The sequence below is a fragment of the Ananas comosus genome, linkage group 23 (genome assembly GCF_001540865.1).
Source record: "Ananas comosus cultivar F153 linkage group 23, ASM154086v1, whole genome shotgun sequence".
In the NCBI taxonomy this organism is placed as follows: domain Eukaryota; kingdom Viridiplantae; phylum Streptophyta; class Magnoliopsida; order Poales; family Bromeliaceae; genus Ananas; species Ananas comosus.
This window is the reverse complement of record NC_033643.1, coordinates 698984-711189: the sequence shown is the minus strand read 5'-3', so window position 1 is coordinate 711189 and position 12206 is coordinate 698984. Positions and strand designations below refer to the sequence as shown.

The 12206-nt window shown below is 43.1% G+C and overlaps 2 protein-coding genes across 3 annotated transcripts; both read right to left on the bottom strand.

Annotated features, from left to right (window-relative positions):
- Positions 2645-4186, bottom strand: LOC109728327 (fasciclin-like arabinogalactan protein 4). The gene has a single exon (XM_020258713.1). The coding sequence runs from the start codon at positions 4010-4012 to the stop codon at positions 2645-2647; it is 1368 nt and encodes a 455-aa protein (XP_020114302.1). The 5' UTR covers positions 4013-4186.
- Positions 5480-10811, bottom strand: LOC109728047 (uncharacterized protein At1g04910; the record flags this gene model as incomplete). 2 transcript variants are annotated; one of them, XM_020258325.1, is given in 10 exon segments in its annotated part: positions 5480-5852; positions 6545-6735; positions 6834-7001; positions 7095-7262; positions 7677-7881; positions 8079-8276; positions 9040-9128; positions 9250-9317; positions 9458-9527; positions 10586-10811. In XM_020258325.1, coding segments are annotated over 10 exon segments (1546 nt in total), but the record flags the coding sequence as incomplete, so codon positions are not given.

Genomic DNA, 12206 nt, shown 5'->3' with positions numbered 1-12206 from the left:
GATAGTTGTTGCCCCGACGTATAGGGCATGGCTTCTCTACAGCCCAGTGCGCAGGATTTTTCTGCGCACGGGACGATCCCGCCGCTCATCAGCGACGGAATGCATCCGAGCCATCCGATACGGACGGGCTTAAATGCGTTCCGCCAGTAATGAGCGGCAAGATAACCCCATGTGCAGAAAATCCTGCGGACAGAGCAACAGAGAATGCACACCCGGAAAAATAGCATAACCTAAAGAACAGCTTAAGAGGGCGAGAGGGCCTCAAATAAATGGCCAGATTTCCACAACTAACCAGCAAATTGACTAATGGTTCTAAATTCTTAATCAAAGAAAGAAATAGAAGACTTGGCATGAAAACTATAAATCCATAAGACCATCAGTAAGGAGAGCACCTACCTCTCTGTATAAATTTGGGCCCTATCATTCCAACCCAGTGCAACCCCTTCAAAACCTCTGCACATGAAAACAACCCAAGACAACAGAGAAAATAGTTGGTATGGATAGTCCATACACTTGCGCAATATTGCAGTTTAGACCCTTGCTTCTGTACTTAAAACAATTTAGCTCTTCAAACGTTTTATGTTCTGTAATCACATCTCTGATACCAATGATACCAATGTTTGTTATGCCACGTGCTCCGAACTTGACTCTCTTTTTTTTTTTTTTATAAAAATGACTAATTTCAATCCTAATGCATATGTTCCTCATAAATGATCACTACAATCCTAGCACCTCACCCTTTTAGATATACTACTACTATGTGCTAGAGTCACGTACTACAGGCAAAACAATCCTTCCAGGTGGAAAAATGATCAAGCACGGAACATGCGGCACGACGAACATTAAGTTATTTTGTACAGCAAAACGGCCCCAGGAATATGATTACAACCGATAAGAAAGCTCAGGAACTAATTCATTTAAGTGAAAACTTTAAGGACTAAGTAGCAACATTGCAAAGCAGGAACAATCCATCCAATTTACCCTAACCTTCTGATTTACATATTTACCTCAAAAGCAACAGTACTAGAAGAGCTAAAAACAGCTTAATCCCAAATTTCCAAACACAAAAATGACCGACGACGAAGGGCCATAATACACACACATATATAGAATAGGGCTACTGTGCTATTAGAAGCACTGCAGTTCTTGAGCTCCTAACTTTCTAACCATCTATTAATTTTGATGGATGGTTAGAATGAGAAAGAAGATAAATAAGAGAGAAATACAGAGAAAGTAGAAATTGAGACACCCATATTTCTTTTTAATTTTTCTTCTATCTCTCATCCTAACCATCCATCAAAAATTATAAGCATAAAAACTACAGTACTCTTAATAATATATATAAATAAATAAAACCTAATCTCACCTCACCATTAGACTCCATATTCTAATTAGGCCTTATCCAAGCCCACCAGGCCCAAGAGGCCCACAAAACCCCCAAGGACGTCTCTAGACGCTGCGACCCTCGAAACAAAGACAACGCAACAAATCCGGCGAGTAACGTGTACCATCGATCCCCTACACGCCATGCACGGACGAACGCGCTGCGACCGCCGATGACGTGGCGCCGCGGCGGCAAACGCGGGCGCGCGCGCAGACGCCCACTTGACGCGCGTGGGGTCCACCCGTCCGGCAAACGGGGGCCCAACGCCCGGCCCGTGGACGGCGACGTTTGCGAGGAAGAGGACCGAATCTAACGGGTGGCGGAGCGACACGGACANCGCCCCGCCCCGCCCCTCCCTCCAGGCTCCAGCTCATTCCCACCACCCCCTTACTATATCCCCCCGGTGAGCTTATTCTCCTCTCCCCCGTAAATAAAATATACACGGAGACTCATCAACTGTAGAATTTTTTTTGTCATACTATAAGCGCTTTTTAAAGGTTTTTTTTTTTCAAGTAAAGCTTTATTATTATAGAAAATAAGAATGAGTGGGGAGTTTCGTATCGTGCTATGATTGCCACAAGCGTCGATAGGGAAAAGCTTTACCGTGCTATAACACACGGCGATCTCACGGTTGTAATGGATCTAATAGAGCGACGCTTTGAGCTTTTCTTCGTAGATCTCTTGCATCCTAATCACCTCGGGGTCTTAATTCTGAGGTGTTTTGGTGAATTGGAAGAGAAAATATTGGATTTTTTTTGTATCCTCATTTTTGGCTACTACTGAGCTGAAGACCCCAAAAAAAAAAAGAGGAAAAAAAAGCCCCTTTTTAAACTCTACCACAACTCAGAGAAGAAAAGAACCAATTTTTATCGAATCTCATAGCTTCTTTTTACAGTAAGAATTAAAGGGATCGAGTAAAGGAGCAATCAAAGGAGAAGGAAGAGTAAAAATGAGACGAAAAATTAAGAGGAAAAAGAAGAGAGAAAGAGTGATACAACATGTGAGAAAGAAAAACGAATTCTACTAAAATAATAATACAATGCTTGAGATTATTTCAACAGCCACCGAATTAAATTCCCCCTCCCCCCTACCCAAGATCACCCGAAAATATTGAAAAAAAAAAAAAAAGATGATGAGGAAGGAAAAATCGCTGCTTTGCAGCAAAAGGCTCGATTTCTTGTATACAATTCCAAAACCCAGAAGAGAAAAAGAAGAGATCGAGAGAGCGAAAACCCAAAAGAAAAAGGAAAACTACTACTACTACGAAGATGCGGAAGAAGATAATAAACTCGGATCACATACCAGGAGAAGATACACCACCAATGCTATACAAAAGGACGCAAACCCTCTTCGTCTTCCTCCTCCTCCTCCGCCGCCGCCGGCCGCGCCGCTCGCCGGAGCTTCCGACCTCATCTCCCCCCTCAGCCTCGGCGGCAACGTTTCCGCCCCCTCGGGCTCCGGCGCCATCCCAGCCGCCTCCACCGGCGGCGGCGCCGCCCCCGGCCCCGGCCCTCCCCCCCCGGCCGCCGCGTTCCCTCCCCCTCCGAAGATCTCCCTGGGGAGCAAAACCCTAGAGACGGCGAAGACGGCGACGGGGTTCTGGTCGAACACCGTCCTGGTGATGGAGGCCTGGACGATGCCGGTGTCGATGGCGACGGAGCCGTTGACGCGGGTGATGTTGAGGGTGAAGCGGCCCGCGCCGGTGTCCTCGGTGGCGAGCGTGGGCTGGACCGGGTTGACGATGGACTCGAGCGAGCCGAGCGGGTAGTAGGAGTGGAGCACGTGGAAGCGGAGCACCACGGCCTTCTCCTGCGCCGGGAGCGACTGGAGCCGCCACGTGGCGGGGAGCCCGGCGAAGGCGTCGTCGGTGGGCACGAAGACCGTGATCCCGGCCCCGCCCTCGTCGCCCTCGAACTCGGCGGCGACCCCGGACGCCTCGAGCATGGACGCGGCGACGTTGAAGCCGCGCGCGTCGACGAGCACCCGCGTGATGTTGACGCCGACGGGGGGGCGGGTCTCGGACGCGGCGAGGTCGAAGCCGTAGGGGACGAGGAGGGCGTCGACGGCGAAGACGCTGACGTCGTAGGGGAGGGAGGCGACGAGGCCCAGGACGGTGGCGTTGGAGTTGGCGGGGGAGAAGGGCGCCGGGGAGCGGACGAGGACGGCGGAGGAGTTGGAGTTGGAGTTGGGGTTGGGGTTGAGGGAGGTGAGGTTGACGGCGCCGAGGTCGGAGGGGGCGCGGCCGGTGGTCTGGAAGAGGGTGGTGACGAGCCGGCCGGAGGCGGGGAGGCGGCGGAGGTCGGAGGGGGAGAGGAACTCCAGCAGCACGTGGTAACGGAGCACGTCGGCCAGGTCGGCGGACGACCGCGCCGCCAGCTCCGCCTCCGACCGCACCAGGAAGGGGTCCGGCACCGCCAGCAGCGTCAGCGACGACCGCCCCGCCAGCTCCGACGCCACCGACGACGACGACAGCAGCCGGTTGAACCCCGACAGCTCCGGGTGCTCCGCCAGCAGCGCCGTCACGTTCACCGCCGCCGCCGGCCAGGGCAGAAGCAGCAGCAGCAGCAGCGTTGTTGATAATAATATAATGACGAAGAAGAAGAGAGAGGGAGGAGATGAGGCGGCCATTTTTCGCTGCTTCTCTCACTCTCTCTCTCTCTCACTCCGCTCTCTCCGCTACACTGAAGAGTGGGGGAGATCGAAAGAGAGAGAGAGAGAGAGAGAGATTGGGGAAAGGGGCGAAGGATGGACGGATGATGATGATGGTGGTGGCGGTGGTGGTGATGATGATGATGATGAGGGTGATGGATTTTTTTTTTAATTATTTATACTCTATTATAACTGGAAAAAGAATGCGAAAAGACCCCTCAAGTATAACCCTANTTGTTTTATTTTAAGACAATATTATTTTGACGGGTGTGTAAATGGGGAGATTTATGGGGGAGGGGTTTGTATCTTGTATGTAGGTAGATCTGATGACGGGATGCGTGTTTATTTATTGCTTGATCGATCCTCCCCCTCCACCACCACCTCTCCTCTGCTTGCATATTACATAATATATAATATAATATTTACCGTGTTGCGATTTTGTGGGGGGCCCACATGCAGTGCAATGTAAGGTAGGGTGATGTGTGCGCGAGGGGTTTTACTGCATAGATAATAAGCGTCCGGGGAACGAGAGGAGGCCGTTGGATTGACGGTGGACGGCGATCGTGAGCGTTGGGTGGTTTGTATTAAAAGGTGTGGGGTGAAGGGGCGGTCGGGGATGGTGGGTGGACTCCCGTGAGGCGTCCGTGTCTGGATAGCGGATCCGGACTATCTGGATACTGGCGCTTATTTTTTATATATATATACATATATAAAATAATAATAAAATATTTGACCCAGTTATTGTTTCAAGAATGCATGAGCTAAGTTTATTTCTAAATAAAATAAACAAAGCGGATAGCATAGTATCTATCTCTTAGAAAAAAAAAAAAAAATCATAGGTGAAAAGGCGAAGGAGCATCTCAGAAGCCAAATAATTTCAGAATGAAGCGAGAAGAATCGCACATACGTTAGATTTGATTTCCAAATGAAGCCTGAGATAGAAAATGGGCGACAAAGTTATGACGAAGCAACAACTGCTTTCGTGCTGCAACAGCATTAGAAAGTCGACACACCTTTCAAAGAACCATGTTATTTCTCCCACTCGATAGAGAGACCACGACGAGAATTCGCAACTAATTTCTACATTCAACACCAATGATTGGCGGGTAGAAAAGTATACAAAACGGAGAGTATGATTACAACAAAAGAAAGAGAAACCTTTCTAAGTAAAATGAGGAGTAAAAAAAAAAAAAAGAGAAAAGCTCTCTTCCTAACAAGAATTTGCCGGGGCAATAGCCCACTTGTACAAACAAAATAAAAAAAAAAAATGAGTGAGCCAACAGAAAAAATAAACTCTCTCTCTCTCTCTCTCTCTCTCTCTCTCTCTCTACAAGCATTCGTANAAAAAAAAAAGCAAGCTGGATACAAGCCTCGATCAGAACTAGAGAGCAGAGAGCGAAGATTCAGTTGTCAAAAGCACTTTGAGATACAGAAGCTGTCGGGACAAGCCATTAATCTGATCATCTTAACTATACAAAAGGGGGCGCAGGTATGTCAGGATGAAACGAATTGTATCAATGGGATCTTTCAGTGCATGCGGGACAGGGGCAGCACTCCACCGTATGCGAACGAATAAATTGTACATCAGTTGACAAAAAATCAGGTCAGTTGCTGGTAAGTTGCTGATGAGTTAAAAGGATATCTTCTCTGACAATGCTATCGAGCTTGTAAGGATTTTAAAACTTCTGTTTTGTTCGAGCGGCACATGCAGTCCGGGCACGGAAACGTGTATAAAGAATCATTTGGTCTTTTGATCTCGATACCCTTTGCGTCGCTGTGAGCTCGCATATTTAGCAATTGGCGCTTCAATGCTTTCCAACTGTTTTCAGAGGCGGAAGAAAAGAGGATAAACTAAGTTATGCAAATGTAACGAGAAAACATGAAATAATAGTGGTTCATGTCAGATGAAAATTATCTGAATAGAAGGTAACACTACCAAGGAAACCTACAAGATGTAAGCTTTCATGTATGTTTTTCAATTTTGTTCAAATCGACTCCTGCAAGCAAAAGAGAAGTTGAACTTCCAAGAGGGAGCTCACATACACACAATATCGTTGTGATTGTGACAGTGGGAAACCTATAGTCTATAGTGTCCTAGGGCTCAATTGCCTGTGTCTTCTTCTTCAAGAAATTTTTGGATAAGTGATATTAATAACACGATTGTCACATGTAATGGATTACAATAATATCAGAATCAATATTAATGAAGAAGAAACGCCAAATACATTACAATATTATCTTATATAATATATATATATCCAGAATCTATAAGAAGAGGGACAAGAGATAATTGAGGGATTTGATGCAACTTAGCAGGAGCAGCCTGGACTTTTAAACATTAGTCAACATAAAATGAGAGGGACATAACTGGTGAACTAGACTTCCAGACTGATTAATGTAGCATAGATATAAAGCTCTGAACCATTAACAAATAGCTATTCGCGAGCATTCGATTGAAACGAAGGAAAACTAAACTATGTTTTGGGTTCATAAAGGTCCAGAACAACATACCCAATATTTGGATTGGCAAATAACACGGCCAATTTCCTCTTGTCAGGCTTGATAGTTTTAGAATGCCCACCATACAAGTATCTCCTGTGACCTATCAGAAAATGGGGGAAGTTCCCACCTTGCGTGGTCACAAAAACTTCACTATGAAGGCAAACACTGTAATCAATAGCAGCCATCCTGGAAGAGAAATTCTGAAAGCAACAACTGACGGATTAGAGCATTTTAGGAAGGAGAATTGTTATCAGAAATATGAAAAACGTGAGATATTGTTGCTATTGATCAATGATACCTTAAATGGAGCAAGCTCATCAGGTGATGCTAATGACTCTTTTGTTTGTAAGAGGGGAAACATTTCAAGAAGCGGAATCATTGTCTTCTCTGCTTTGTAAATCTTTCCAGAAGCCAAATAAATTACAGTATTATTACCGAAGCCCATTCCGCGGAGCATTAATCCGACCTGAGCATGAAAAATAGGGTATTTTTCATCTTCAAAACGAAAAAAAAGAAAAGAAAAGAAGAAGAAGAAGAAGAGAGGTTGGAAAGTATGTACCTCCAAAGGTGTAAGTGGGCATTTTCCATTCATTCTTATTGCACCAGGTCGTATTACACGACCAGGTTTAGTAAACTTTCCTCTCCAACCTCTTTCTCTTGCTGCATTCATGTCCTGCTTCTCCACTTCCCCACCATCAAATATGCAACATGAAAATGCAACCATATCCTGAAAAATAGGAAAATCTACCATCTAGTCCTCAACTCCTCAATGTAACCCAAAATATGAAAATATGAAAGCTGCAGAAGGATGCAGAACTAAATGAAAAAAGGGTTTTACACATATATATCCCTGTAAGATCACCAATTTATGTACTAAATTTTCATATGTACCCTTTGAAAGTGCAATATCTTACAAAAGTACCCTTCAGTTTGGGAGTCATCCAATTCATGGCTATTTTTTTTTAAAAAAAGTTCCTTTTTCTAAAGAGGGGCATTCTCACAAGTAGAAGGGAACATATGCAAGATATTAAGGTTTTAGAGTGTATGTATCAAAATTCAAGGTTTTGTAGGGTTGTAAGTGCAATAGATGGTTTTGCAAAGGTATGAAATGTAAATATCACAAAAATAAACACAAACAAACCTCCTCAAAGCGAAGATGTACTGCAACATATTTGCCATTGTTATCAACACTCCGTTCTTTCATTCGAGAAACCAACTTTTCAGCCAAAGTTGCAATAGGATTCGAGAAACGCAGGGCTTCAAAATTAGCCAAGCATCTTAAGCGTTGGACGGCAGGAGGGGCATCAAATGATAACCGATTTGCGAAAGGAGAAATCCTTATAAGCCTGTTTTATTTTATTTTATTTTTTTAAAAAAAGACAAGTTCGAGGAGTTGAATGATTATTACACATAAGCTAAAGAGTAACTTCGACAAAAAACTAACATAAAGCAAAACCAAAATCTTCACCTAGTAATTTCCACATAAATCAAAATGAGGAAAGTAACAGCTAGAAATGGCATATAAATAGGATTTTCAACTCACTTTTCTTCAACCAGCTTTGGAAGAACAGCATCCTTGTAATACTGAATAGAAGACCAAGCTTTTATTTTGAAATTGAATACATTACTCATATTGTCACCAAAACGCTCCATTATGAATTCAGGCACCGTATCAACCACTCGAACATCATTTTTAAGAGTCTCGATGAAGTGATCCTCATCATAGATATCGCTAAATTTGCTGCATCCAAATGAATGTTATTTGTGTCATTATTGAGAAAAACCTTGCCTAATGTTAAGCTATTAAGAATCTAAATTGGTAACAATCTGAAGAACATACAATTTTTTTTTCCTTGTAAACACAACAGTAAAATACAAAAAATGTGATAACTTAGCCTGCATATCTCCTGAGTCACCTAAGCAAACTCCAAGAGAAGCAAAGTTAAACACATATAAACCTATATTTACTACCGTCTGCACTATTTACATGGCATGCCATGAAAAGCACCAAAGAAATCATCTTTCCAATGTTGTGGCCTGCAAGACAGAAAGATTATCTTGAAAATTTATCTACCTCTTTTCTCATTGGTCGCTATGATTTTTACCAAATGATATAATTATTTCACTCTGAAATGCTTTTGTGCATATCCAGCTAGACCAATCCAGGAGTAGAAGCCGAAGGCACATTTTAAAGCCTTTTAACATTTTGAAATTGGTACGAACAATTTGTTAATTCCACGCTTCTTATAGGTTAAAGCAATCTTCATAAGATCCATCCAAACTGTCTCTCTGTTAAGGTATAGCAATGTGACTCAAGTACGCAATGGTCCAATCTAATTTATCAATCATGCACCGGATATTACTTCAACAAATATTCAACTCATTCCTGCTACTAGTTGCATCCTGTAGCTTATCAAACTAACATATGGTTTCAGCTAAAAATGAAAAATCCTCATACAGAGAAAAAATGACTAAGAAAATTAGAGATGTAAAATGTCACAAACCTAGGGTCCCTCCAAATGCTGTGGTAGTGGAAATTCGGAATAACAAGTGTGGCATTCAGATACCCTGCCACGGCAACTGCATTGCATATCTAGAAATGTAAAGAGAAAAGACATGAAGTAAAGTATCATGTAAATAGATAATCCAGACTGTAGAAAGTAGCAAACCTATAGAAATTATGAGCAAGAAATAGGAAAGAGAATATAACAAACCGATGTTCTCTGCTGATTCAGGCCACCATTTGCCTCGACATAGATGTAACCATTTGATTCAGGCAAACCTATAAAAGAAATGAGATGTTGAACATGCTCTTTCCGTATTAGTACCTTAAGAAGAAACCTTGCAATATACGAAAGGTTGAAAGAGTCCTCTAAAAAGATCTTCCTATTAAAAAAAAAAAAAAATCAGTATGTGCCATACCAATGGTGCTCATGTTTGTGCATGGTCGCCAGCCACCACCTTTATAAGAGTGCTTCCATACAGTCGCTAGCTACAAAAATAAAATAGCTATGAGTCATAGAAAAAAGAATTAATAAAGAAAGATCAAACAAGTAACAATTTATGGTAGATATGACACTTAAAAGCAGGGTATAACTAAGACTAGAAAACATACATGTTTTAGTCCAATTGCTTATAAGGAATCAAGCATGGAAGAAATACAAAATCAATTAAATGAATGTTCCAATAGAATCACTAAGAAAAGTTTAAAATACATTAGCCCATATAGTTAATATGATGGTTCTGGATTCATTACAATATCTTGTTGCTTGGAAGCCATCTTTGGTACAAATACATCCTCTCTTCTCTGCAGTCTTGCAAACAAATTCACTACTCTGGGACTTCTTTCTTTCTTCCTTTTTTTTTTTTTACAACTACCTTCAAGTATTGACCGATTGGATCTACCGGAATACAACGCAACTACAGCCGGCAGCACAGTAATTTTATGCCGCCAACTTTTAGATGCGCATTTTTTGCATTCAGCTGCGTGTCTGGGTTAGCGAACTGTAGAATAGAGTTTTCTCTTCTGAGAGCAAAATCTCCAACAATAATTACTTTCAAGACTGTAATTTGAGTCTAGCAATGGAATCAACATTAGTGCTCAAATCACATAAAGATTAATCAAGCTCTCTCCTTTTCTGCAATGTGAACCCTAGTAAACTAAGTAATGTCATTATATCATTCTATGAAGTTCACTAGCTTTTCCCCAAAAGCCTAAATGAAATCGGTTTCTAGGAGCTTGCAGAAAGCTAGATAGATCAAATGTCCCTGCATTGTCTATTTGCTTGCCGAAACAGAAATTCCAATCGAAATCGGCCCATGGAAACTAGGTTTGAGGTGAAAAGCAGCATGCAAAGATAACAACGCGTTAACTCTGCTCATATATTATCATGAAAATACCAAATTTTATCCACAAATCATAATGCCACTCTGAATTAATGGGAACCGCATATTATGCCCAAAACAGAAGTTAAGGAGGCATCAGAAGTAGGGCCGGATCCGAGCGAAACCCTAACGGGAGGAAGGAGAAAAAGGATTCGAGAAACTAACCGCATCGGTGGAGTTATCGGCGTTCATGTCGGGGCGGAGGCGCTCGTAGAGGTGAGGGCTCCGGTACACGGAGCCCGGGGCGGGGCGGGAGATGATGCGCGGCACGCTATCGAGGGAGATGGAGCCCATGTAGATGAGCATCGCCGCGACGTAGAGAAGCGGGGCGAAGAGGAATATGGCTTGGCGCCGCAGCAGGATCGTGAGGAGCGCCAACGCCGCCCTCTGCNCCACCACCGCGCTCAGCCCCATCGTGTGGAACATCGGCCCCCCCACCACCGTCCTCCCCCCCCGCCGCCGCCGCCGAGCTTCGCCTGCCTCCGGTGGATCCGCGGCGACCTCCGCGGCGACGAAGGCGGCGACGGCGTGGCTCCGCCGCCGCTACCGAAGCTTCCAAGGCGGTTGTAGGCGTGGTTCTGCATATCGTCGCCGAGGGTTTCGGGATGTTGAAAGCGACGGGGACAGGGACAGGGGCAGGGACAGGGACGGGGACGAGGACGATCCCTTCGCCCTCTCTCGCCGCGCGATCGAGCGCTAGGGTTTCCGATGGGGACGAAGACCTAGGGGCGAAACCGGTGAGGTGAGCTTCGCCCCTTTTCCCCTTCTATTCTTCGAAAGCGATGAAGGAGACGGTGATGAGATCGCGGTGGCGGTGACGGGACCCGGTTTCTTTTTTTTTTGCTTTTATTTTTATATTAATTAATTAATTAATTAATTAATTAATTGTCGGAGTGAGCTCAGCTATTGACCTGTTATAATTCATCTGACTCCTGTTGAACGTTAGAGTTGCGTACGTACGCTTTATTATTAGTATTTGTAGCAACGATAATATTTGCATGCAGTGCATTGTTAAACTTGTATAATTATATAAAATTAAACATGTATATATATAGATGACTATGAAGAATTAATGTGTATATATGCAACATATATTATTATTATTATATTTAGGTATTCGTCAAAAGCATCGATACATTATCCAAACTTAGATGCGATGATCGATGACGAAAGCAAAATTATTTCTTATAGGGAGCTTAATGCTTACTCAAATGTTTGAATAGTTCCATTATAAATATTCACGTACATGTAGAAGTGTTGTGATTAAATTAACCAAAAAAAAAAGATTGCATGAACACGACCTCTCATTTCTTAATTTTATTCACAGTCAAAATGAATTGAGTGATCTTCAAAAAAATTTGGTGTCCCAATCAGAACGGATCAATAATTGAATCTTTCCGTCCGAGCTTATGTTCGGTGGATCTATATATGGATGCATGTCAAAACTTGTGGTACTGGATATATTATATATGAAATAATAATAAGTTTTGCATTACTATTCAATTATTAATGTGGTAACACAAAATTTTTCAAATGTTTCATTTTGATTAGAAGTTATAAATCGCGTTGTAGAGGACTCGCTAAATCAAATTTTCCTGTTTAATTTACTTGTGAGAATCAAAATTGCACTCATTGAGGGAACTTAAGTAATTTGCTCATAGAGTCAACTACGTACGTAGATTATAATAGATGCAGTTATGGGTCCTTTTCCTCATTAGCTGTTTCGCGACGTACATGGATGGAGCAGCAGGATTTTTAAATATTTGCATGCATGCTTCTTAAAACG

What these genes read in the sequence shown, in the direction of transcription:
- LOC109728327 (XM_020258713.1), bottom strand. Translation starts at nt 4,012, where the DNA reads ATGGCCGCCTCATCTCCTCCCTCTCTCTTCTTCTTCGTCATTATATTA.